At 32.5% G+C, this 26,942-nt stretch overlaps 2 protein-coding genes across 3 annotated transcripts; one reads left to right on the top strand and one right to left on the bottom strand.

The window, feature by feature from the left end:
* Positions 1-9,214: 9,214 nt before the first annotated feature.
* LOC132267036 (probable pectin methylesterase CGR2) lies at positions 9,215-14,730 on the bottom strand. Its single transcript, XM_059768073.1, has 7 exons — positions 14,511-14,730; positions 12,824-12,987; positions 12,601-12,640; positions 12,318-12,359; positions 10,822-11,196; positions 10,182-10,237; positions 9,215-9,586 (listed from the first exon to the last, which is right to left on the bottom strand). Exons 2-7 carry the CDS (start codon positions 12,944-12,946, stop codon positions 9,434-9,436), a joined length of 789 nt encoding a protein of 262 aa, XP_059624056.1. The 5' UTR covers positions 12,947-12,987; positions 14,511-14,730; the 3' UTR covers positions 9,215-9,433.
* Positions 14,731-21,750: 7,020 nt separating this feature from the next.
* LOC132267035 (DUF21 domain-containing protein At2g14520-like) lies at positions 21,751-26,045 on the top strand. Of its 2 annotated transcripts, XM_059768071.1 has the most exons (11): positions 21,751-22,166; positions 23,095-23,171; positions 23,255-23,338; positions 23,457-23,570; positions 23,719-23,805; positions 23,896-24,035; positions 24,147-24,234; positions 24,433-24,506; positions 25,130-25,257; positions 25,365-25,636; positions 25,733-26,045. In XM_059768071.1, the coding sequence occupies exons 1-11, from the start codon at positions 21,971-21,973 to the stop codon at positions 25,775-25,777; spliced, it is 1,305 nt and encodes a 434-aa protein (XP_059624054.1). In that variant the 5' UTR covers positions 21,751-21,970; the 3' UTR covers positions 25,778-26,045. The 2 variants fall into 2 exon arrangements, with proteins under 2 accessions (XP_059624054.1, XP_059624055.1); XM_059768072.1 differs by lacking the exon at positions 25,733-26,045 and having other exon boundaries at positions 25,360-25,486.
* The last annotated feature ends 897 nt before the right edge of the window (positions 26,046-26,942 follow it).

The following is a 26,942-nucleotide window of genomic DNA, read 5'->3' as shown; positions in this document are numbered from 1 at the left end:
TATTTTAAATTCAAAACTAACACATATCATTCTATCATCGTATCACATCGGTGCTGAGAAGAACGGGCGAAGAGCTAAGCATTCTTCAATAAATTAAATAAATAAAAAATGACAGAAAAAAACCTACTTTTTAAGTGCCTCGAATTAATACAAAAATCAACTAATGTGATCCAATCGTATCATGACATATCAACCGTAGAAAGGAGTTTCCTCCTCATGCTTCCGACAACTGAAGAACCATCAATATCCGAATAGCTCAATTGATGTTTTGGTATGCATGATATATATTGGAGGGACAAATATACACTTAAAAAGCTCCTCAAATAACCTTGCCTTAGAATAAAATTTTGGAAGGGAATAACCAACTCTAGCAAGATAGAGATTCTCTTGTCAACATAGTTGTCTCAATAATTTGTTGTCACAAAGTGGGTATCAGAATTACTGTATTCATATAGACTTTTGCTTCTAATTTGTTTGTTTAGCCAAGTTAATGAATGATTTTAATAGGGGCATAGTTTGACATGATTTGAAGATTTTGTCAATCCATTATTAGAACCAACTCTCAAATCAAATATCTAAAAGTGGAGAGATAATGACAACTCTTTAATTTACTACCGTCTGTATATATATATAAATATTTTAAACATGTTCCTTTATGTTGACTACAAACTTTTGTTTATTTATTTATTTCTAGAAAGTTTTCATCTAGAAATGATATATATAAATAAATAAACAAAAAAAAAAAAAAAAATTATATCCTTGTTTAGAAAGTAAAGATGGCTATCAAAATTGTAAATGATGCAACCAATATATCTCTTGTTTGATATGAGAAAGTTTCTTTTTTCTTAAAAACTTTCTTGTCCCAAATTGATTTAAAATAAATTTAGACGAATTAATCGGATATTTTGTATTTAATTTTCAGAAATATCTCTCCCGTACATTAAAAAGAAATTTAGACTTGCGTTTTTAGTAAACAGTTGTTCGAATTGGTAGTAGTGTTTTTAGTAAACAGTTGTTCGAATTGGTCACTACCACGGAGCACCAATCCTACATTTTTTCTCTGTGAACCGAGGACAAAGGAGGCTCAGCAGGACTTATTAGAAGGTTCCACTGGTGTACATTTTATAGCTTACACGGTAACTTCGTGGATGTGACCTAAACATATGCTTTGACCTTTCACTTACTGATTTGAAATTATTAGGAGTGTTCGAAGAAGGTGTGAACACCCTCCGTCACAAGAAGAAAAATATTTCCATCTCATGAGAATTTAGTCAAGTTTTTAATTATATACTATTAGTCATGACTTAATTAATCTCCCTAACTTTAGCACTTTGGGAATTGCACTCCCTATTCATATATATAATATGTCAACTCAAGAACTCTATGTTTTCACTTTTCAAGATCACAGTTCTTTAAAATTTTCAAATCTTTGTCAATTATTTTCATATTTTAATTCTATGTTAATTTACTTTACTCCTGTAATTCCCACTATCTATATATATATATTGTTCTCTTTTTACTTCTCTCCCGGTGTTTGTGTAGGAGAAAAGTAATTCAAAACCTATCAAGTACGCGTTGGTGAAACTTAATTAACCAAGTATTACATTTTCCAATCAGACTTGACAACAATAAATGGCAGAATATAACAAAAGGTGATGGCAATTAAATATGAAAATATGTGAAATTCCATTTTTTTCGACGATTATTCACATGAGAACGCGTGAAATTTGTATTTTGAACAAAATTGTGTAAGTGTAATATCGATCTATACAGCTGAAAATGGGGGCCGTATAATAACCCATGCGGGTCAAACCCAGTAGCGTAGCCACATAGGGACAAGTGGGGGCAACTGCCCCGCTGAATTTTTAATTTTTTTTTTAATTTTATATGGAAAGATTTTTATATTTGAATAATTATCCCCTTTAAAATTTAACACTCCACATATATATATATATATATATATATATATATATAACCAAAAGTCCATTCACAGTTTTACAAAATATTACTTTCCCACAAAATATGATATTTTTTTTCACTTTTTCAAAATATTATATTCTTTCTCACTTTCCACTTTCCAAAAAAAAAAAAAAAAAAGGGGTATTTCATCAAGACATTTTTTCACACTTTTGATTTTACCATAAATAAATAGATTATTTCCATCACATTTTCTTTTCGAATATTCACAAAAAAACTATTTACAACAGTCCTACTACAATATGACAGACAAATAATCTAATATTTTTTTAATTAGAAAAATCATTAGTTATTAATTACTATCAAAATTATTTTAGGGCTTCTTGTTCTTTCAAAAATTTAGTTTGAGCAATTGTGTTACTAATTACTATTCTCTAAATAAGACTTAGAATTTATTTTATTTGTTAGTTATCTTATATCTTGCTTTTTATTTAAATTTTTATTTTTATTTTTAATATGAATGAATTTTTATTATGATTACATTGATTGTCTTGCATAATAGTTATTAAGAGGACAGTTGTGAATGTACTGAATAGAGAAATATTATGAATCAATGTTTTAATTTTTACATATATTGTTTTGATTCAAATTATATATATATATTATATGTATATTATTCTTATTTGTCCCTACCGGAAGAAATTTCTGGTTACGCCATTGGTCAAACCAGTAAAGATGTTGGATTCAAAGAGGACACATTTTAAAGAAAACCTTGAACACCTAAAGTGGACAATTATCTACACGATATGGGAATGAGTCGCAGCAAATTTAAACAAGATCATTTAGTGCTCGGGTTCAGTATCAAGGTCATGATGTTTGTATATATCCAACTCAAATTTGATTGGGTGTAACATATATATATATATATATATATATATATATATATATATATATATAAAGCAAGGCATATAGAATGATCCTCCATGAGAAGAAACTGAACAGAAAGAGCCCTAAAACGAACAAACAAACCACAGCTTCAAAAAGTTCTTGGTAATGGACAAACCACGTTCTGTCAACTTCATCCGAGACCTAGCCATGCATGACAACAGCCTCGCGACGACCTCATTGCAATCTTTTCATTTTTATATTAAGTTTTCGATTTAATAAATTAATATTGCAATTTGTTTATACAATGATGTAGACACTCACTAACATATATGATAATATTATTTCTTTGAAATTTGAAAGCATGAAGCGTCGATCTTCAAATTTAGTGAACTTGTTTGTATCTGTAGAATGGACTAAACAATGCTTTGGTGTCATGGGAACACAATGCACTAGCGGAATTCCATTTTTATTTATTTTCAAGTACGACATTGGCTTTTTGTGGCTTTTTTTATGTGATTGTTGTGGAGTAAAAAATGATAGAGGTGAGGGATAATTATGGAAATTCACATTTTTTTAAGCAAACAATCTTGGCTTGGATCAATTTACTAGCGGATTTGTTAGACACCCTTTTTGGCTGGTTACGTGGTAGTGAGGTGATGATTACGTGGATTTGAAATTGATAATTATTGTAAGAGAATTGATAATAAAACAAGATTACTATGGAAGATTGATTTTAGTAGTTGTGATATGGTTATTTTTGAATGAGGCTTGAAGAGTTTGGTTAGGGTTTAAATTAATATTTGGGTTAGCTGTTAATTTTTCCTTTTCAATCATGTTTTCGTTGTTAAACTTGATTTTCTTAATTTATTCATTCTAAATTTTCTAGTTTAATTTAATTGTCATTAGTTAATTCTTAGGCTTTATTTGGTTAGATGGAAATAAACAAGAAAAGAGAAGAAATAGAAAGTGAAAAAAAAAGTGAAGTGAATAAAATGAAAAGAGATTTTCAAGCATACATTTGGTTAGATGGAAATAAACAAGAAAAGAGAAGAAAGAGAAAGTGAAAAAAAAAAAGAAGTGAAGTGAATAAAAAGAACACAGATTTTCTAGCATGCATTTGGTTAACGTGAAAATTTATACAAGAAAATTGTAAAAAAATATTAGTTTGTTAGTTTGATATCATGAGAGTGATTATGCATACCAAAACTACCCTTATGATGTAAAATGATGAATTATTAAATTCAAATATATAATTGTTTATATTCATTTCTATTATTAATATTTAGAATAAGGTTTCATAGTATTTTCTTAGGTAAAACTAATTATTAGTTTAAGATAAACAAATTAAAAAAAAAAAATAGAGATGAAGAGGCAATACTACTGTTTTGTTTGTGAGAAAAATCAAATATTTCACCCTATAGATATATATATATCCATAAAGATTATGAGTGACTAGAATTAAAAAAAAATAATAAAAAAAAAAAAATAAAAACAAATAAATTCTATTTAGAAGCAAGATTTATTTTGAGCAATTTTATCCAAATTATCATTGATATTATATACATATATATATATATATATATATATATATATATATGTATAATTTGCGTTGCCCACTTACCTCAGAATAGAAGTTGTTTTGAAGGGAACTTACCTCAGAATAGAAATTATTTTGGAAAAAACTTTGCATGATTAAGTTAGGGTAAAATAGAAACAACAAATAAATAGGGTGAAAACAAAATTTTGATTAAAATTTTTCTCTTTCCTTTCTTTTTTAACTATTTCCACCTAACCAAACAAAGCCCTAGTAAATTTCAGTTTCTTTAGTTAATTAAAATTCCCTTTTGTTTGCTTTCTTTTCCGATTCAATAATGTTCTTTCATATATGTTCCCAGTAGTATTAATTTCTTCTTTAATATTTGCACACACAATTCCTTTTCAATATTAATTTTATTTCATTACAATTCGTTCCCATTTAAAGTCATTTTCACCTAGGCAATTGAACCCATTAAAGGAAGTTTTCTCTATTTCTACGATCACCAGGTCAATTATTTTCCAAAAGAGACTCAATTTGACCAAGATCTCTAACTTAACCAGCCCATTAGTTTTGGCACGCTTGTATCTAGCCAATTTTTGAATCGGCAAGCTTTGCCAATTTAAGGGGTCAACATTTTGACACGTCCGGTGGGACCCGTTGGGAGAACGAATTGCAAACATGCCTCTTGGGCCACAAAATTCCAAATTCGTTGCCATGGCAAATGATGATAATGGAGAAAAAAGTCAACTGATTCCTTCTACTGAAGGCGAATCGGCTATGCGATCTGACAACCCATAGGTGGATATACAAACAAGAATGGATCGTAAGTTGGATATTATAACAACCCAGTTGTCAGTTGGTCAAAATCGTCCAGATCAACCCAGTTGTCGGTTGGTCAAAATATCAAACGGAGAGTTCTGCAGCTCATGAATTCATCTCTCAACAGATCACCACGCCATTGGTGAACCTTCCTATACCATATTCTCCAACACTCGGGGGGTAACTGATGACCAGTCAGCCATATGGTTGGGCAGAAAATCAATCGCAATCTGCTGCCGATCTCAATCAGCATCAAAGGTGGTCAGAATATCAGTTCAATCGGCTTAGGGAAAATCGGCCATCAAAGAAATTTTGTTCTTTTCGGCCGATGTGGCCAAAATTATTAAGGAATATGAAAGTTCAAAAAGATCAGCTAAGAAAACTCCTCATTGGCATATATAATTGTCAGATCTTCATAATAATTTAATTATAGCCAATTTTGATTATGCTTTGTCAACATAGTTAGAAAACACGTGGGGGACAAGTACTTCATGGGTTTATGGGCTGCCGATATCAGCCAACTTTTTGAGAAACTAGGAAGAAGCCTAAATTGGAAGATATGCTTGATTTGAAATAATGATCATCTTATGGGTGATCCAAAATAAATAAAGTTTTGGAGCTCATTGATTTTTCTTCTCATTCCAAGTGATGGTTCAAAATTTCCTTTCTAATGTTCTTTAAATATCTCATTGGCCTTGTTGACACCCTTTTTTGGCTGGTTACGTGACAGTGAAGTGGTGATGACGTAGATTTGAAATTGATAATTATTGTGCGAGAATTGATCATAAAACAATATTATTACGGAAGCATATTAGGGGTTAGGAGCAGGTTGTTAGGATAAGATGGATTTTAGTAGTTGTGATATGGTTATTTTTGGATGAGGTTTGAAGAGTTTGGTTAGGGTTTAAATTATATTTAGGATTAGAGATGAAAGAAGAATGAAATTACAGCAAGCATGTCTACACCATGATTAAGCCATTGAAGCATAAGGCCTCACGTTAGGGTCGTTGGATTCAAGACTAAATTATTAAAACTCGTGAAATCAAATCGTCAATAGTTTTTTAGCTTTTAAACCTAATTGAATCAAGATTTGACTCTTCTATTGCTGATTTGGTAATCACTGAGTCATTACCCAAGCTAATATAACCTCCCTTTCTTCAATGAGGGAGTGAGGAGTCACTCTGTGTGACTTAGATTTGAGCGTGATTTAAGTTCGAGCTCTATATATAGTAAGCATTCGTAGGAACTACAAGATCACCCCAAGGAGGTCACGGACCGGCCATAGAACCCTATTCAATAAGTGGAACGCATTAGCTGTCCACTCTCAGATTAGGCAATAAGGGTCGGAGAAGGGCAATCACTCATTCTTAAAACCATTCTTTGGACCAAAGAGGCAAGGGGTGTGGGTGTTTATTTAACCAAAAAAAAAAATTGGTTGCATTTAGTAAAGCCCAAAGCTAAACTTCAAACTGTACCCAATCCAAGCCCAATAGCCTATACAATTAGATTGCAACTTTTCATAACATTTCAGGTCATAAGCATCCCAATTCTGCATAAAAGAACAGGATGATAACAAGGCTTTTAAAGTTGGGCTTAAACAAAACTTTTAAGACTCACAAACTAACCTGATGAAACTGAAACGAGGTCTACGTGGTCTAAGACAGACAACACGTACTGACCCAATACTAGTGGGCCTAACTGTGTCTTCCATTAGGATGCTAATGATTTAGTACTAGGCCTCATTTGTTCCAGGCTTTAAGCCCGGAAGTGGGTTGGTTTAAGTCTGGGAAGAAACTAACGTCAAACCCAGCCCAAGTTACCACTTGAACCTTACACCTCTTAAGATTTTTGAAACAATGCACTACACATTGTTATGAACTAAGTCAGACAATCCTCTTCAACGGGTATTGCTATAACACTTCAAGCGTGCTCCTGCTCGCGCGCTTTCGCTCCTATTGCCACTATTTGTAACTTAATTTTGCCACTTTTGCGCTCTCAAATTCACTCTCTCTCTCTCTCTCTCGTTCCTGCTTTATGTGAATTAGGTTATGAATCTTGATTTGAGGTTAGTCCATATCAAACTTAGGTAGTTAATTAGCCAATTAAAATCTTTTCTCATGACTTATATTTTGCCGTGCACAGAAAAGGAATAAGATCAACGACAACAACACTCAATAACATTGGGGAGGGATAAAGTCATGAGAACCTGCTACTGAATTGATCTCAGCCGTCTTCGATGCACCGCAGAATATAGATATACTGAAGAGGATGTTGGTTCATTCGAAGTATTCACTTTTTTACCATTATGTTTGATTCCGTAATGGATCTATTAAACTTCAAACAAATTTAGTCCTCAATTTCAATTATAGAATAGGGCTTTTTTTAACGTAGTTCGAATGCAACGTGACATCCATAATAATTTTAGTTTTATAACAAAGTATGGCTCCGAAGTAGTCAAAAACAATTTTTGTTATAGGTCAACAATTTGAAATTTGGGTAGCGTATATAAAATTATAATTATAGGCAAGTCCACTTGAAATTACATCCAGAATTCATGGACGAAATAGTTAAATTGTATACTCCTTAACGATATTGGATGGAAGTTTTGTTAAGGAGGGCAATCTAATTTTTAAATTGAGAGAGATTCGTGTAATTACAATAAAATTATAAGAGAGTTCTACATAATTTACCTATATATTACTCAAATTGGAGAACAAAAATTGACATTGGCAATGCACTTTAGAAAACAAAAACACTGATGTTGAGTTTAGGAAAACCGAGTCGGTGTCTTGAATTTTAACTAAATTTTGGAGTGATTTAGTACTCCCAAACACAGCATAAGACAATACAATCAAACGTGAGCTGTAAATTTCTATATATTTCCATGCTGATGAACAAGTTATTTTAAAAAGAAACGAGTTAATAAAGAATAAAATTATTAATCATTCAAAGTCTGCATTAGAAACTCAAATTCATTGAGAAAATGAAAACAACCATAAAATAATCCCATCTACATTAAATTGAATAATGCCCTGATTGCAATGTAATAAAAAAAAATGATGATGGGAAATGCTGGAGCACAACACATTTTCTTTAAATAAATTCTTGCTAATCATTCACATCACTGGAGTGAAATGGAATCATTTTTCTTTCATAATCAGATGCTTAAAAGAGAGAGTGCACCTACCAGTATAATCTGTGTCCTTGCTGCATTCGGCGCATGCTGGAAAGGTTAAGGGCATAAGTACTTCAACATGATGAATTCAAGATCAAACCTGAAGCAGAACTTTAGTCGTGCATGATTGACATTTTGAGTTGAGCAAACGAACTGAGTAGAGCTAAGACAAGGCTGACTGAGACCATTCGATACAAACCTGGCGCAATTGGTTGGGTGACATTGCTTGCTTTGCTACATGTAGAACACTTTGAAACGCGGAGTTAGCAGTGAAGGCCACCACGAACCAGTGTGTTCAACAGGAAACTTCAAATGCCGCTACTATATCATGCTTGCAAATATATATATATATATATATATATATATATATATATACTTTGGCAGGCAGACGGGAAGTGATAGCCAACAGTTTCCTTGATCTAAGCAAATCAAAACTGAAGCTAGATAGGCTTATACAAGTTAGAAATCTCTTATATAGAAAATTGAACCTTGATAGGCAGCCTTCAAAAACCCTAGAAAGTATATGTTTTTTCCCATTATCCTTACTAGTCAGAATGTACCAAGATTTCTATAGTAAAATTCTCATTTTGGGATTATGAGCTTCTAGTTCTTATTTGTCACTCGTAGCATGCTACTATACAGTTCTTTCTGCCAATGTTTCATCTACTTTTATCTCTAGCTTCAGACCCTCAACCCCCAACCAGCAAGCCCTTACAACCAAAGAACATTTCGACATTCATAAATAATACCACAACTTTGCAGAAATTTGAGCCCAAGAAGAACTAGTGTTGCATAATTGACAAAAGATGGTAATTTTTAATGATATAAATAGCATGTTCAAACCGAGAAAGCTAAGAAACATATGCATGTGGAAACAATTCAGGCCAACTCCAACCAATTTGATCAATGAATAGACTGTATAAAGTCAAAGATACAAATAATAAGTTGATATGATCAACATCTCCTCTGGCAAACTGAGTATCCCAACAGAGGGCACATTTCACGTAAGAGCTGAAGAAATTTTTTTTCCCCTTCTTTACTTTGTTGCTTTAAAACTTATAAAAATGATAAAACAATTGTTGCTATGAATCTTGTTATCATTGGTATGAGTTCAGGTGGAATACTTGACAACTTGGCTTGTATGAGCTCTTTGTTGCAGCCTGCTCAAACTTCTTAATGGCAGCTTCATTCTCTTCTAAGCTGGTCTGAACAAAATAACGTATCCACCACGATGAGCTCCGCATTTTGGCCTTCACAAGTGAAACATTCAAATTTTCATTCTATTGTCAAACTGTTTATTGATGAAACAATATAAAACCTGTTGACCAGAAACAAGGATCAAACGCCACAAAGCCTGAAACAACTCTATTATGAATAGTCTTCCAGAATCCACACCATTGTAATGAATTATTAGATTAAAAATAAATAAGATTAGTGCTTCATTAATGTTATTAGTGTTGAAGACCATCCTTTCTTGTGTATCTTTTTGTTGAACCTCTATCTGCTACAATTCCTTATTATTCGGACATATGACACCGCTATATGTCAATACAATTAGAAACATTTTTGAGAGAAATTAACTCAGCAAACAAATATATACACATATACATTTCTGATTAGATTCCGTTTTGGTAACTAAATGGCTCTATTAGTAATAGTCTTTAAGAACTTTATGAGAAAACGTTTGAACTATCCTTAAAAGTGAGATCCAAGAAAATGACAAGGATACAGTATTCAGTTAACCGTGGCCTGTTTCAAATTGAGAATCAATCCAATTACCAGAGAGCATATTAATCCAATTACTAGAAAGAACATTGAAATCATATGAGCAGGATAGCCACTTACTGGACGTCCGAATTTGGACAGCTCCGCAACTTTAGCTCTCTGTTGACCTGGATGACCTAAACATGAAAGTGGAAAGAGTGAAAACCTGAATAACTTGCATCACTTATTTCTTCAATCAAATTGTAGCACCAGAAAACAAGAAGCAAAGATTGAGTCCTGAACAAAAGATTGAATGAGGTTCTCCTAGTTGAACAATATTACTTTTACATATATACATATATAAACAATAATTTTCGAATACTATTATGATATAAATGGATGAATTTCAAGTCTGATAACTGATTATGATGAGGGAAATTAATTGCAAGGAAGATTCTCACCCTTAAATATGTGAGTATGAAAATCTGAAGGCAAATTCTTCGGAAATTTATTTGTTCAAAAGTGCCGAGCAGGCAGATGCCTGTGTGCATGTGTTATGACACACACACACACACACACACATATATATATAGAGACAGAGAGAGACAGAGAGAGATTGTCCAAAAGGAGAGTGGATAGATTGCAGACTTCTGGTACTTAATTAAAGCAAAGCAATCTCATTTTGCATGATATCTCTCATTAATCAAAGCAAAGATTCCAACAAATTGATATGTGAATAGATGTTTTGCAAATTTTATGAATATTGAAACTAGAGAATTACCTGTAAAAATAACAAGACCATCAGAGGACACCCTTGCCAAATCTGGAAGAGTCTTGTTCAGGTACTTTGGAGACAGGTAATCCAATGCATCTGACACAATAACAAGAGAAAAGGATTTTGCTCTGTACGGCAGTGGAAACTTGAGATCAGCTACACGAACAATGCCTTCCCGTACAAGACTTTTGCACTTCCCATCAGCATCCTCTATGTCATATGGTTCCACACCCCATGCTTCAGTTTCCTCTTCTTTTAACAATTTAGAGAGAACCCAGCAAGTGTCAGGGCCCACATGCAACACTCTGCGCATGCTGTCACCGTATGCTTTCTTTAAAATAGGTATTGCTTTCTGAACTTCTAATGTGCAAGTGAAATCACCTAAATATAACAATTATTGAGTTATTAGTTACGAAAAACTACTGTGTCTTATCCAAATGAATACCAACTAGTATGAAAAAATTACTGGTTCTTTATCTCTAACAAGTTCAACCTCAATTTTGCTGCAATATCTTTTGTGGTTGTGAAAGAAAAAAAAAATGATTTAGACAAAGTTGTTGCTATTTCTCATAATAAAGAAATTTCATATTAGAAAGCAAAAAATTATGAAATCCAGGTAAAAAATTGAAACAACTCAAGTTTCAAAGATAAAAATGTTCAGATTAAAGATTTTATCTTTATGGTTAGAGGGTAGTAAACATTTTCTGTAGGTCAACCTTTGGTGCTGAATCAACAAAGTTATCTAGTAGGACACAAGATAGTACATAATACTGTCTGGAATTGATAATTTTTAAGTAGCAGTCAATACATTCTTGGTTCTGTCATCTCAGTTGAAGTGTAAGTTCGCAAAAGAAGTGACAAGAAATAATTTCTACCTTGTTAGTGTTTTTCCCTTTTCTGTACAGTTGAAGGTTAATTTATCATTATTCTACAAACAACCAACCTCAGGCAATACAAATGCCGGTAAAATAGGTGCTTGCACCTTAATTTATGACTACTTTGTCTAGGAGGTTCTTGTGCACTATCCCCCACTTATCATTTCTCCATTCCCTTGAAAAGTTGAAATATGTGAAAGTTAAGTAACAAAACCAAGACTCAAGTCCAAGACATACATCACAATGACCATGTTTAAAGGATTACAAATGAAAGTAATGGATACGAAAAAATAAATTTTGTGACCACAAGCCAAAAGATATGTCTATTGGAGATTCCCAATCATCTCTACAGAATATGTTAGTTGCTCACTCAATATTTTATATGCTAAAGTGAAGAAAAAACACTTCAACCTGTTGTTTTATTGTTCTCAACATCTAAAGAAGTTTAAGATGTAGATATTTCCCTAATTAACAATAATTTTTAACATTATTTGTTAAACTTCCATTATTGGAATGGAAGATATAATCACCCTCCCATTCAACAATCTGCGAAAATATCACCTTTGCATATGTAAAAAATGAACCATAAAAAGCAATATATTCAATGAAAAAGTGCAACATTTTTACCTTCGACCTTACTGACTGCCTCTTTGTCACCCCCAAATACACCTAGATTTATGAAAAGTAATAGTTCAGTCAATGCATGGAAAGAACAAGAAATTAGAAATGTTTATCAACTAGTAAGAAAATGAAATATAAGCACAATATATAAGAATAAGTAATATTTTATGCTGTCCCAAATTTAGTCATGACATCATAAAGCCAGGATCATGATCAGCCAGCGGAATCGAAAAGATAAGAATCATTTCAATAAAATTGTGTTAAGGTTGTAGGCAAACCAAATACATACCCGAACCGCTGTAGTAACAACCTACCAAAAGAACTGCACCCTGGATGTTCCAGAAAAAATTAAATAATAATTAGTATCTGAAAAGAAGCTGGCACAGCATTGTATCATTTATAAAAGATGGTAAGAATATAACATATGCAGCAAGTGAATAAGGATAAAAAGAGAATACGTTAAAAATAAAAATAGTTATAAGTAGGATCTGTATAAAATGAGATCCAGGTACCAGAAAGACAAGGACAATGGAGAGTAAAGGAGAAGCACGTGATTTGGGATGAAAAATTGCCCCAAATGGAGCACCTCCATTGCCCACAAAGCGCCGTGTGAGATTTGCATGCCTCCTTGACATAACTATTTGTTTAAAAAACAAAGAACCTCCAAGACTTTACACTGGGACAAAAGAAACAAGCAGAATAAGATCAGTTGTCCAAGGCCAAAAGACAAAATTGAGACACAGCAAATTTGCTAATATTGTCAAACCAGAAACAATGGCTCATAAATTAACAATTCAGATTTCTTATTCTGAAATAGCAAAATGATGGAAAGTACACGAGAAATTGATTGGTTTCCGATTGCAACAGGAAAATGAATCCTTGGAAAGAAAAACACACAATAACTTATTCAATTTAGATTATAACAATTCAACTATTTTTGTATAATGATTTAAAAATAAAAAATAAAAACACACACACACACACACAAGCATGAATAAATTGAAGTGACTATGCTAGCACAAGTTTTAGCTCCCATCAGTGAGTCTTTTAAATTGCCTTCTTTAAAGGAGGTAACTCAGCAGGGAAAAAAAAAAAAACACAATTTACTCTGGATTAATATACAGCATGAATAAAATATGAAAGACTATTCTGGCACAAGTTCCCATCAGCTGGGCCTTTAAATTGCATTATTTAAAAGAAGGCAACTCAGCAAGGCACTGTACCAGTCACGGAAGAGCTTCCAAAATGCCCTTATTTGCATGTCCATATCAAGGTTAGATGTCGTTTGGGGTTTCCTTTTAGCAACTAGAGTAGTTTATAGACAAAGATTCGGTATCAGTATAGCTCGACTGATTAAGGTGAATATGTTAATTGATTGATAGTATCCCACAAAGCTCGTGGATCAATTGGGGTAAAGCTGTGAACCAATAGAAGCCGAACTCAGACACCCAACCAATCAAATTGGAAGTTGGATCAGTCAAATAATAATCAGTAGTGTATGGGTCAATCAAGAGGGTTGAGCCTAACAGATTACATTCCTATAGAATTTCCAATTGCAAAGAGGATTCCTATTGCTTTGAAACCTTGTAGAGTGGTAGAAGAATTGAAAGTTCAGGGAGGGTTGAGTGCATATATGCGAGTGATTGAGTGCCCATGCAACACCCATTAATTTCTCATAACTGGATTTTGATCTCCTTCCCTGGGTAGACTTAGCCACATTACTGAACTACATAAATCTTGGTTTGCTTATTTACTGCTTTTAGCAAGATCCTAAGTGATCACCATCTATGAAAATATGTCCTTAAACTTGAACACTATCAATTTAGGTCGATTCATAACCATCAGAACTCAAAGAAAGTAACCAAATTGATAAATTCAATCCATAAATCACACAACGAAGTTTAACATATACAATTTTAACTATAAATTCAACTCAGATCTGCAAAGTTCCACTAAGTGTCTTCATTGTTAAAGACGTCGAACACAAAAAAGATTCAAAACCTTATAAGAGAATGCAGTTAATAGTTACCAGCTAATATTACTTAATCCATAGAAAACTTGACAACAATAGAGCATTATACAAATCAAGAACTCAATCAAACATGGAAATAACATAGCGATTGAATCGCGGAAAGAGAATGTAACACTAACAGTGGGGAACTGAGAATTGAAGTAACGAGTGGGATTAACGAAGAAAACCTGAGATCAGCGAACGAAGTGACTCTGGATCGTAGATCTGGTATATAACTATATATATAGATACAGAATAGATACAGATATAAATATATATAGAGAGAGAGAGAGGAAGAGGGGTCTCTTGGTTCAGTGGTGAAGAGGAATGGCGAAGGTTGAACTAGGAGTGCATGGGTGCCAAAGTCATTACGCGCGTTCTGGTCCACGATATATGATGGTAGTGTGTGACTCTGTGTGTGTATATATATTGAATAGTGTCGGCGGTGATCCTAAATGTGTTGAAAACTATCGCTTGTGGGGATTCGGCTCGGGCCCAATCACTCACTCACATGGTGGTGGCCACCGGTGGGCCCATGTATAATTCTTGTACGGCAAAATGGTGCGATGTGATGAGGGTGGCGTCCTCGTGCACTCGTCGGTCCGTTTGATCAAGTGTTGATCCAACGGTAGTTTTTAATTTTAAAAAATAATAATAATAATAAATAAAGAAAAAAAGAAGAATAATAATTTTAAGTAATAGAAGAAGAAAAAGAAAATAAAAAGGGCATAACTTCGAAAAAACATAGTATTATAGTGTGATTTTTTTTTTTTTTTTTTTTAAGCTAAAGCAATTACACACATACCCTATATCGACCTCTTCAAAGGAGAGAAATAGGTGATACCGCTTGGCTATTTGGTCTTTTGGTGATTGAAGTAAAGGATTTTACTTTTTTTTTTTTGGTTCAAAGAAATTACTAAAATTTAAAGATAGCAGAAAATAAGAAAAAAATTTAAAACTAAAATAGTATATAATATGGTAGGCAGGCCAGCTAGGAGCGTGTGTTCCTTCTGAACATATTATTATATTATAATGTAATGTGTTGCACTGTTAATATAAATTATTTTTGCTATTTTTTTAAAAGAAAATGCCTTAGGTGACCCCGACGATTTCAGAACATTCTGTGTCAACTATAAGATTTATTGTGATTTTTTTAAAAGTAGGATAAATGTTGTTTTATGAATTATCATTTGATATTAAATATTTATGGAATAGAAGAACCGCTTCCATAGTGGCCACTTGGAATACCCCTCACCACAAGCTTTTTTTATTTATTATTTTTTATTTTTTAGTGTTTGATTATTTTGTTGTAAAATATTTACTTTATTTATAAATTTTTAACAAATTATTTTACATGTTCTGTTCGATAGATTAGATCCTAACTTTAACGTAAACCTTTGTCAAATATCGACAAAGTAAAAATAAAATAATATTTTACATCAAAGCAAACGGAGTCTTAATATAAATAAAACATTTTCACTTACCTCCTTTAATGGCCAAGATTTGTTATTTACTGCAATCATGTGATCCGAGTCAATTACGAATACGAAGCTTATTTTCTTTAAGTTTATCTCAGCCAAAGAATTGCCCCTAAAAATCTCAGTCAGCACACTTGGGCAACACACACAAAATATATTTAGTTCTTATATAAATTTGTTTTTTCAATCGACTTTATATAAGGTCACAATCTCTGTAATTAAACTCGGTTACTAGTAAATATAATGATCTTCTTATAACAATATAGGTAGGTCCGGATTGTGCCTAACTTCTTGAAGTAAGATCGAGTAACAAAAGAGTTCTTCAAGTCGGTCTAAAAATCGTTTTCAGCTTGGATTGGATTCAAGTTGCACTTGCATCCATATTGATTTTCCTGAATTAATGTAATTTATATCAAATAAATGAAAAATAAAAAAGTCTTCGTAATTGGTTAGGCTAAAATAGAAGTGATATAATGTGCAATAATGGTGCACATTAATAAATTCCCTTCGATTCAATTTGAACCAATCTGTATGTTACACTTTAATTTTGATTCCAAAATTAGTAGAGAATCATTAGGGTTAAGTTAGATTTAATTCATGGTTTAGAGGTTAAAAAAAAAAAAATTCAATGTTGGTTAATAATATTTATTAACAAAGGTGTGCATCAGCATCGTCATTGAACCAATGTTATACATTCTTTTTTTAACAACCTTTATCTCATTCATTAAATAAATTAATAAAATAATATTCGAACTCATGATAAGTTTATGATGATTTTTATTATTAATCTTGAAGTTCTTTTGCTATTTTTCATTATGCACTGTTTTAAAAGGTCCGACACTAATAAAAATAAATAATAAAAAAAAAAAAATCATTTATCTAACAAGTTGGAGAGGTAACTTCAATACAATTTAATTTAATATCGATTCAATTTGATTTTAATATTTATTAACGAGTAGTGATATTGTACCGATTTGTTGCAGTGAATTACCTAATCAAAAGTTTATTATTAATTATTTATACATAATACAAGTAAGTGGGCAATTTAGGCTTTGTTTGGATTGGCTTTTCAAACGCTGCTTTTAGCTTTCTGGGCTTAAAAGCTATTATGAAGTGTGTTTGGATAGTTTTATAAAAGAACTTTTAGCTCTTAGAAGAGCGTTTTGGAGAACCTGGGACCCCAGCTTTGGCAAAATGCTCTTCTAGATACACACGGGAAGCTGTTTATGGGTTTAATGAATCTTTCAATATGACAAACGTATCCTTTTCTTTTAGGCATGGAGAAATAAAATTACAACATTGCTATTATAAAAGACACTGTATTATTCTTAAACTCTAAGGACAACTCAAACGACCACTTCAGGAAGATCGTCACTTTCTTTCTATAAGGACAACTCAAACGACAACTTCAGGAAGATCGTCACTTTCTTTCTAAATCCTAAGGACAACTTCAGGAAGATCATATCTCTTTCGTTTCAGGCAAGGATACGACATCTTTTACTTTGTTATATATGAATGATTGATTCAATTTTGTATATGATTGAAAGTATGGTGTGAAGTTTGGAGAGAACAAATTTTTGAATTAATTTTCTTAACCCATTTTTTATTTATGCCCTAATCGATCACGTGAATGTTGCATTATTAAACAACCAATTTTGTATTAATAACCATTTTCCCATGATATATGATACATATACATATACAACATTATAACATTTGTTATAAGTATGTTTTTTATACTGTGCTTGACATATTATTATGAGTATGCTTTTTATTTTGTGCTTGAGATATTGGAGGAAACTTTAATTATAATTAAAGTATCGAGTATTGTATTCTTTTATTTGTTGTATATAAATGATTAATTCTATTTTGTATATGAATGTTGGAATGAATATATGGTGTGAAGTCTGGAGTGACCAAAATTTTGAACTAAGTTTTCCATTTTTTATTTATGCCCCAATGGATATGTTGTATCATTAAATATTGTATGAACAATCATTTTTCTATGATATATGGATACATATACATATACAACATTACAACATTTGTTATAACTATGCTTTTTATACTGTGTTTGACATATTGTTATGAGTATGCTTTTTATACTGTGATTGAGATATTGGAGAAAACTTTACTAATAATTAAAGTATATTTTATTTTGTTGTATGTGAATGATTGATTCTATTTTGTATATTAATGTTTTTACCGTATCTTGTTTTTATTAATATTTTATTACTATTATTATGCGAATTTTTATGAATAACAATTTCTCATTATTGGTGAATTTTTATTTTGTAGATAAGTACTACTTGATACTAGCTATCCAAACATGAAAGGTTTTTTAGCCCCATATAGAGGAGAAAGATACTATTTTCCTGAATTTCAGCGTGGTAGTAAGCCCAGAGGATCTCGAGAAATATTTAATCAAGCACATTCGAGAAATATTTAATCAAGCACATTCCTCGTTGCGAAGTGGTATAGAACGAACTTTTGGTGTGTGGAAGGCAAAATGGAGAATCTTACAAAATATGCCTAATTTTAAGTTTGATAAACAAGTTGCCATTGTTAGTGCTTTGATGGCTCTCCATAATTTTATAAGGAGGGAGGCTATTGTTGACATAGAATTTTAAACGTATGCAAAAAGATGATTATGTACTCATTAAAGAAATTGGCGAATCCAATATTTCCTTCACAAGTGATGATACTACTGAGATGGGTGTTATTCGGGATAGAATTACTACAAAGCTAATGCTTAGATGAATATTTGGTATTGTTATATTAATAATGAGATGAGTGTTATCTGAGATAGAATGGCTACGAAACTCATAATTGGATAAACATTTTGTTAGTTGATTCTTAATACAATGTACTATTTTTATATATGACATATTGTATTATTTGATTATACTGAAAATTTTGTTAATTAATGCGTATTTTATATATGGCATGAATTATTTGATTGTGTATTATTTGATTATATTGAAAGGGTTGTTTGTATGTGTTTAGAAAAGAGTTAGATTAAAAAAAAAAAAAAAAAAAAAAAAAAAAAAAAACCATGTTAACTACTTTACATTACCAAACAGTCCAAAAAACACTCAATTCAGGGGCAAAATAGTTATTTTAGCATTAGAAGAGCTTAAGCAAATGATTTGCCAAACATACATTAAAAACCCTTCTGGCCTTAAAAGTTCTTCTAAAATACAGTTCTCAAATAGTGACTTAGTGTGCAATATTCATTTTCCTTTATTAAAGTCAAAATTAATTTAGTTCTGCATTACTTTTTAAATCAGCCAAACCGGTCCCTATTCAAACCTAACCTAGTTTCCAACCATGGTTTGTCATCGCAATTTAATGGACTTGATAAATATCGATGCAAAATCGGCCGATTCATAAAAGTATGTAACAGTATTGAACCGTTAAAAATGAATTACAAATAAGAACAACCATGATTTCAACTCAATACGAGCTATGTTCTCTTATAACGTGAATAACCTATTCTACTCAATAAAAAAAAGAAATTAAATTTTTTTTTTGATTAATCAACATCACGGGACAAGATGCTTGCATGATATATGCCAAATGGGCCATCGGCTAAGCCCTCAAGAATGTTCTGAAAATAGTGAATCCACTCATCCTTCTCACAACACAAATATTCCGAGGATGCAAACACTGATTACTTCGAGAATATTATTGATAAATGACCTAACTTTGGACAGTTTGAGAAGTCGTTTTCGACTTGAAATGAGTGATTTTTTAGGGTGGAAATAATATGTATTAAGAAGAATTCATTAGCTTTAGTGGGCTATGTTGGTCGTCGTTTAGGACACCTAATTCGCATTTTCTTGTTTAATAGGGGTATGTATTACAGAATTTTTGTTAGAATGACCTAAACAAATCAGATTCATCTCAAATTTTATATTTACTAATATTTAGTGATTATGTTTCATATTTTATTTTTTAGAATTTTTAGAAGCTAATTTTTTTTGGGGTTATTTTTTTAAGAGGTCTGTTTTAGTTTCCTTTGTTATTAGTTTTCTTAATAGTTTTAAAATTATCTTTATTATAAATATATGTATTTAAAGAACAGAAAAATAATTTAATTTAATTATTAATAATATTTCAAAATTTTATAATTTTATAGATTCGGTTCTTTTGCAATATTTATTACTTTGAAGTGAGGAGTGCTATATTGTCAAAATAAAATACATATATATATATATATATAATACTAATGCATGTTAGTGAAGGATGCTTGCAAATGAATTACAGTTGAACAATTTGATTGAATCTTGTGCTTTGTTGGTTGTGATGCCTTCCACCCAAATTGAGTGTGGAGACATGACAAAAGTAGAGACGTCGTTAGTGGAGCAACTTGTTTATGTTTTTGGCAACTTGAAAGAGTTACCCATTTCGAACAACACAGACGAAGAAACTGAAGTGTGTGTTTTAAAACTTTAATTTATAGATCTACCAAACACCGACGCTCGTCAATTTCTATATTGCCGACCACTGTGTAGTCTCCGTCACCGACCCGTCGCAGAATTCATAAAAAGCCCACACACTCTCTCTCTAACTTTCTATATTCGTTATTTCCCTTATTCTTATTGGCAAACCTGAGTAAAAATTATATTGATTATAAAACAATTATAATAAATAAAACACAAGAACATAAGTGAAGTAGTATATTTTTGTTTTCTATTGCTTTTCTTTTTCTCTTCCCAAATATATATATATTTTTTTTAATTGATGGGAGATTTTAACTTTGGTTTTTATTTTCCTTAGGCATTCATACAACAATTATCTTGTTTCATTTCTTTTCTCTCAAAAACTAATGGCACCATTTATTTTTTGAGAGGTAAAGAAGATATATTTAGGTTAAATCAATTCAGATTGTACCACTTGGTTAGGGTAACTTCGATTTGAATGCTCATAGAACTGTTAAAACTGTGAATCCAACTTAAACCGATTCAGATCATGTAGTTTTGGTTTGGCTTTGTAACTAATCAATTATAGTGGTGAGCTTGCATCCCCTTAGTCTCATTTAGTGATGTGGGTGCAACAGAATGGTTGTTATTTTGTAACTTGAAAGTCACATATTCTAAACACGGAAGACAACCTTACCTCTTTGTACGTGAAGGTAAAATTGCATACATTTGATTCTTCCCAAACTATACTATGATGGCAGCCACAGAATAGGGAAGCCAGTCTTGTATACACACAAGGGTAAAGTTGCATAGATCTTATTCTTCACAGCCATGCAATGCTGGGAGCCTCATATATATATGTGTGTGCGTGCGCGCGCGCAGAGGTAAATTAAGTTGCGAAAGATTGACATATAACAATTGTCATGTACTCTATATCTTATCTTATTATCATAATCATGTCCAAATATTGAGATGTATATCCAATCATTTGAAAGAGGATTGTTTGAAAATTATAATGTAACAAAATTCATTTACAATAGATCATGATCGGTCACACTAACTTCATTTAACCAAATTAAATTATCATCTTTGACCGTCTCGTATAATTTTAGAAAATTATTCTTAAACCAATTATTTGAAGTAATTTGTTTTACCTACAAGTTTTGATTAGAATCTCCAATTTTTTTATATTTGATAAAATTGGTCAATCAAATATCACTATTTATAATTTTATTTTATGATATTTTGCATGATGTAATTTGTGCATTATTTAAAAAAAAAAAAAAAAAAAAATTGTTTTATTTACTAATTTTAGAAATTTAAAGTGAGGCATATGTAATTTACCATCAACAGGGGACGGCAGAGGGATCCTCTTCAATCCAACAAGCCCATACTTTTTTACAAGAAGCAAACGAAAAAGAAAAGTAGTATTCGAGACGTTTCTATTGGTAATGACATGAAAAGGCATAAAACGCATTATATTCCATGCTTGCAACTAAGTTCAAAATGCTCATTTTCATGGTTTTTCTCGTCTTTCGTCTCTCGTCTCTCGTCTCTACCCTTTATCGATATAGTCAATTCCCATTTTCCTTCAACATTTTATATTCAACGCATTTCAGGGTTTTGCACACAACTGACCTTAAAAATTAATGGGTACCTCTTAAAATATCAAAAGAAACATTTAAATCCATTTATATATATATTATATATACACTAAGTTGATTTAGAGTGTAGAGCTTTGAGATAATGGCAGGTGAAGAGCACAAAAAAGTCTACTTCAAATGCTGTGAAACACAGTTTTTCACACACATCATAGCGATTGCTTTCTTGGTGTTACTCGCTGGGTTGATGTCTGGACTCACCTTGGGACTCATGTCCATGAGCCTTGTGGATCTTGAAGTTCTTGCCAAGTCTGGAACTCCGAGGGACCGTCTTCATGCCGGTAAATTCTCTTTTTCTTTCTTTGAATCCTCCCTCCTTTGTGTGTCCTGTGTTTTGGTGATGATATTGTTATGACTAATGTATGTTGCAACATGATCTTGGTCCATTTCAAATATATTATGTATCTTATGTAGTTGGTTGGTAATTATAAAGCAAATCAATACATATAGACCTCTACTGGGTACTAGTTCATTTTAGGATTTGACCCTTGAAATCGGAAATAGACTCTGCATACAGAGGTAAGGTTGCGTACATATGACTTTCTCTAAACTCTGCAATGGCAGGTTGCAACATGTTCTTGGTCCATGTCAAATATATCTTAATTATAAAGCAAACCAATAAATATAGACCTATTTGACCCTTGAAATCGGAAATAGTCTCTGCAGATAGAGGTAAGGTTGCATAGATCTGACTCTCCTAGACTCCGCAATGGCGGGAGCCTCGTGCACTAGCCCCTTTTAGACCCTTGAAATTATGTATCATATTATATATGTCAAATCACTCTAGGAATACTAGGATGGATTGAGGTGGTTGAATTTTTCTTTGTACTCCTCATTGTTCTATATGTGTGTGAACAAAACTCCATTCAAGTCCTTTTTGTTCAATAAGATTGGATTCTAATGTATGTTATGAAAATAGAAATAAAATGCACAGAGAAACATTAGTGTTGCGTTTATGTGAAGGAAACAAAAAAAAAACAAGACATGAAGGCTTGACCCTCCAATTCCATAGGGTTGCATAAACAAATTTTAGTTTGCTGTACCCAAGCGGTTGATTTGAGTTTTTGTAATGTTCAACTTAGTTTTAAGAAACTAAAATCATCGAGTAAGTAGCACTATGTGCAATCATATTACAAGTGTTTTGCTACTTCTTAGAGTAATTGTGTAGTCTGTAATGCAAATTAACTGCTTGTTACTTTGCCGAAACAGCAAAGATTTTACCAGTTGTGAAGAGACAGCATCTGTTACTCTGCACCCTTTTATTGTCTAATGCTGCTGCTATGGAGGTAAATGCTTTTCGTGTTCGAAAACTATTGTGGTGGCATAATGCATGACAGGGTACTTGAAACGAGCAGTTTGTTGTATTCAGGCTCTTCCAGTTTTTCTTGATAATTTGGTTCCAGACTGGGGTGCTATTCTTATCTCAGTCACATTGATTCTTTTGTTTGGTGAGGTTAGTTTTTCTATTCGGTTGATGTTTATATACATCTAACAGACCTTAAAAAAATAGAATTTTATTGCAATTTTTTTCAATTTTGTTGAACAAAATTAATTTGCATTTCGATATGCAGATTGTACCACAATCAGTTTGCACTCGATATGGATTGGTGATCGGTGCTGCCTTGGCTCCAGTTGTCCGTGTTCTTGTTTGGATTTGCTTTCCTGTGGCATATCCGATAAGCAAGGTAGCATTTTGTTAGGCTTAGCACTCCAGCTATAGAGATTTTCATCCGAAAATTGTTATTTCTCGAGCATTATAGTTCAATCTATTATCTTATGCAAACTCCTTTCACAAAAATCACATTCTTGATTATTATTTGTTTGTCTTGCCAGCTACTAGACTATCTGTTGGGAGAAGGACATGAACCTCTTTTTCGTCGAGCTGAGTTGAAAACATTGGTCGATTTTCACAGTACTGAGGTATGTATTTTCTTGCTCAGTGATTATTCAAGTTCTTGTTCTATCTAACCTATTAACGGAGTCATATTCTTCATATTGGCCTGTGATTAGGCCGGAAAAGGTGGAGAACTGTCGCTTAATGAGACGACAATCATTGCAGGAGCACTAGAGCTCACCGAGAAAACAGCAAGGGATTCAATGACTCCCATTTCCGAAACCTTTGCCATTGATATCAATGCCAAACTTGACAAGTACGATGTTTCTTCTCATGGTAAACGGTTTTAAATTTCCTTGTGCTGTTCACTTGGTTCTCATTGTACTGATCAGAGATATTACATATTTATATGACTTATAATACACAGGAATTTGGTAAATTTAATCTTGGAGAAAGGACATAGCAGAGTGCCGGTGTATTATGATCAGCCAAGAAATATTATAGGACTTATTCTGGTAATACAATTCATTTTTGTCCAAGTATTACATAACAAGAGCTTTCCTAAATAAAAGAAGACAGTAAAAAATAAACCCAATCGAAAACCAAAATCGAGACATAGTTTTCAACATTTAGGCATATGTAAATTTCTCTAGCTCACTACATACATATTGGCATCTTGTTCTTTCTCTTAATGTCGTGCTTGTAAATTGTAGGTGAAGAATTTATTCTCCATCAATCCAGCAAATGAGACACCTGTAAAGAATGTTACTATTCGCCGGATTCCAAGGTATATATTATGGTTTGTTTAGTGGAAGTTCACAGCTATTCAAGCTCAAAATGTTACTACCAATAACGGAAATTAACGAACTTGAATTGTGTACTTGCATTGGATTTTATTGAATTTCCAAAAAGTCGATTGAAAGACACTTATTTGACAAGAAAGTCCCTCTTGGTAGACACAAAATGGATAGACGAGGCATCCCTCTTGGTACTGATTAGTGATTTCACTTGATAATTGCATAGTTTTTTCTGCTACAAGGGAGTTTGGACACTGTCCTCAATTAGAATGAGCAAAAAAAGATCGCCATCTTAATTACTTAGGTGTCATTGCTCGGTGCAATGGTAGAAGTTAGGACTGACAAGCTCGAAAATGCAAGAGTAGCCACTTTATGTGATACCAAACCCTAAGTCTACATCAGCCTTTTCCTCCCAGTGTCATGCACAAGCATTATCATGATTCGTATTGTATAACCGGGATTGATTGTTTGGACGAGAACATAAAATAGAGTTAAATTCTAGTCTACATCAGTATTTGCGTCGTTAATATGTTCTGTTTGAGAAGTATAGTGATGAATGCACCTTATAAATTCTATGGACTAATGTTTGCTCATGTGCCCTGTGCTGTGCTAGAGTTTCAGAGACAATGCCATTATATGACATACTTAATGAGTTTCAGAAAGGTCACAGCCATATGGCCGTTGTCATTAGACAGCACGGTGACATGGTGTCACAGCCAACCAGCAAACACCATGCTGATGGTAAGCTCTGACTTCACTCTATAGACAGCGTCGTACATGTGAATATTTTTCGTAATTCTGATTCAATCATTTTCGGATTTGGCTTTCTTTACTGGGATAAAGTATAGATTCAATGAGAGAAGTGAGATTGGACATACACGGTGAAAGGCCTACCGAGAAGAAACATTTGAAGAGCAAGAGAACACTCAAGAAGGTGCAGAATTTGCCAGGAAGCGCCAACATTTCGCGCAGAGAGAACTCAAAGAGCAGGAGGTGGTCGGATCATTTTCATCCGGAGGAGGTTTTGCAGATAAACGACAATCAACTCTCAAATTTAACCGAAGATGGGGAAGCCATTGGGATAATAACCATGGAAGATGTCATTGAGGAGCTGTTAAAAGTATTGTGGTCTCATTTTCAGTGATGCATCTTCTTAATTACTATTATTCAATTAAAAAAAAATTTTAATTTGGTTCTATTGATTTCTTATGTGCAGGAGGAGATTTATGATGAGACGGATCATCGCAATGAGCATTCATAGCCAAGTTTCTCTTGACTGCAAATATAATTGTGCCATAAACCGCAAATGTTTTTGAAGAAGGAAGAAAGTAGCTTGTTTGGAATCCAAGAATTTGGATTTACAAAGTGTAACAAGTAGAATGTTTGAAATATACCAATCACACAGATCATAACCAGAATACTGTGTGGCTTATAGGAAAGGATAAATGGATTATTGTTGGGATACACATATTACATATTGATAAATGATGTGAAGCAAAGAATACACTATTGAAGGCTGAGAATGAAAACGGCGGTTTATGCATATTTATTTATTTATTTTAATTTTTTTAAAGGTAAAATTTTAATTTGTCGGATCCCAATAACAAAAAAAACTTGACTTGAATTACTACTCGATTGAAGTGGTATGAAAAAGTCCGTCCATAGTATTGTTCTTGACAAAAAGTTGTAATATCCCAAATCTTTTGAGTCAGCTTCTAGAGTCACATTTTACATTTTATTAGTGGTATAGAAGATAAGTAACATAACATAAAGTTTAAGTTTAATGTAAGGTTTTAATTTTAAAGGAAAAAAAAAATGCTTCATAGAAGTACTTTTTATTGTAACTAAGTAAGACTTTAACTAACAATTTCTTTTAGATGGTTTCTTTTCAATGTAGGAAACTGAGAAAGAAGAAAAATAAAAAATGGAAAAGAAGATGAAGTCTTTCAACTGCATTCTTTTCAAAATTCTACATAAAGAACAATTTAAATCCATCCCAATTTGGAAGTGGGAGGGCATGAGAGGAAATAAAATTTGAATGAATTTCTTCATCATAAGGAAAGGTTGCAAAATCGAATTGTTTATGAGCAATTTGGATTCGACTCAATTACAGCTTAAGTAACGAATATATAAAACAAAGGAGTAGTACAAGCCCTTCTCCGTCACGGAGAAGCAACGAAATTTGAACACGAATTTTGTTCTTGGCAGAAATCAGCCTTAGAGATTGAATGTGGACTTATCTCATAGTCATTCAATGTAAGACTGTGCTGATAACTTGTAATGAGTAGCTCCTCTTATGAAACCATCCGACTTTAAGTAAATGAACCGAGCCCAGACGAGGCTCTACACGAGAGACTCTTATACATGACTAAACTTTCTAGAAACTATTTAAAGGTATAGGTAATTTACTAATAGTTTGATAAGAC

Source organism: Cornus florida, unplaced genomic scaffold (assembly GCF_030987335.1).
Source record: "Cornus florida cultivar Cherokee Brave unplaced genomic scaffold, ASM3098733v1 CherokeeBrave_3.0.0_Hap2_Chr07, whole genome shotgun sequence".
Classification (NCBI taxonomy): Eukaryota; Viridiplantae; Streptophyta; class Magnoliopsida; order Cornales; family Cornaceae; genus Cornus; species Cornus florida.
The sequence above is the reverse complement of the archived record's forward strand: the minus strand, read 5'-3'. Positions and strand labels throughout refer to the sequence as shown.

Coding starts and splice junctions, on each gene's coding strand:
- LOC132267036 (XM_059768073.1), bottom strand. CDS start 12,946: ATGTCAAGGAGGCATGCAAATCTCACACGGCGCTTTGTGGGCAATGGA. Junction 12,641..12,823: donor CCATTGTCCTTGTCTTTCTG/GTACCTGGATCT, acceptor TGGAACATCCAG/GGTGCAGTTCTTTTGGTAGG. Junction 10,238..10,821: donor TGGTCTTGTTATTTTTACAG/GTAATTCTCTAG, acceptor TTTCATGTTTAG/GTCATCCAGGTCAACAGAGA.
- LOC132267035 (XM_059768071.1), top strand. CDS start 21,971: ATGGCAGGTGAAGAGCACAAAAAAGTCTACTTCAAATGCTGTGAAACA. Junction 24,036..24,146: donor ATCAATGCCAAACTTGACAA/GTACGATGTTTC, acceptor TATAATACACAG/GAATTTGGTAAATTTAATCT. Junction 24,235..24,432: donor ATATTATAGGACTTATTCTG/GTAATACAATTC, acceptor TGTAAATTGTAG/GTGAAGAATTTATTCTCCAT.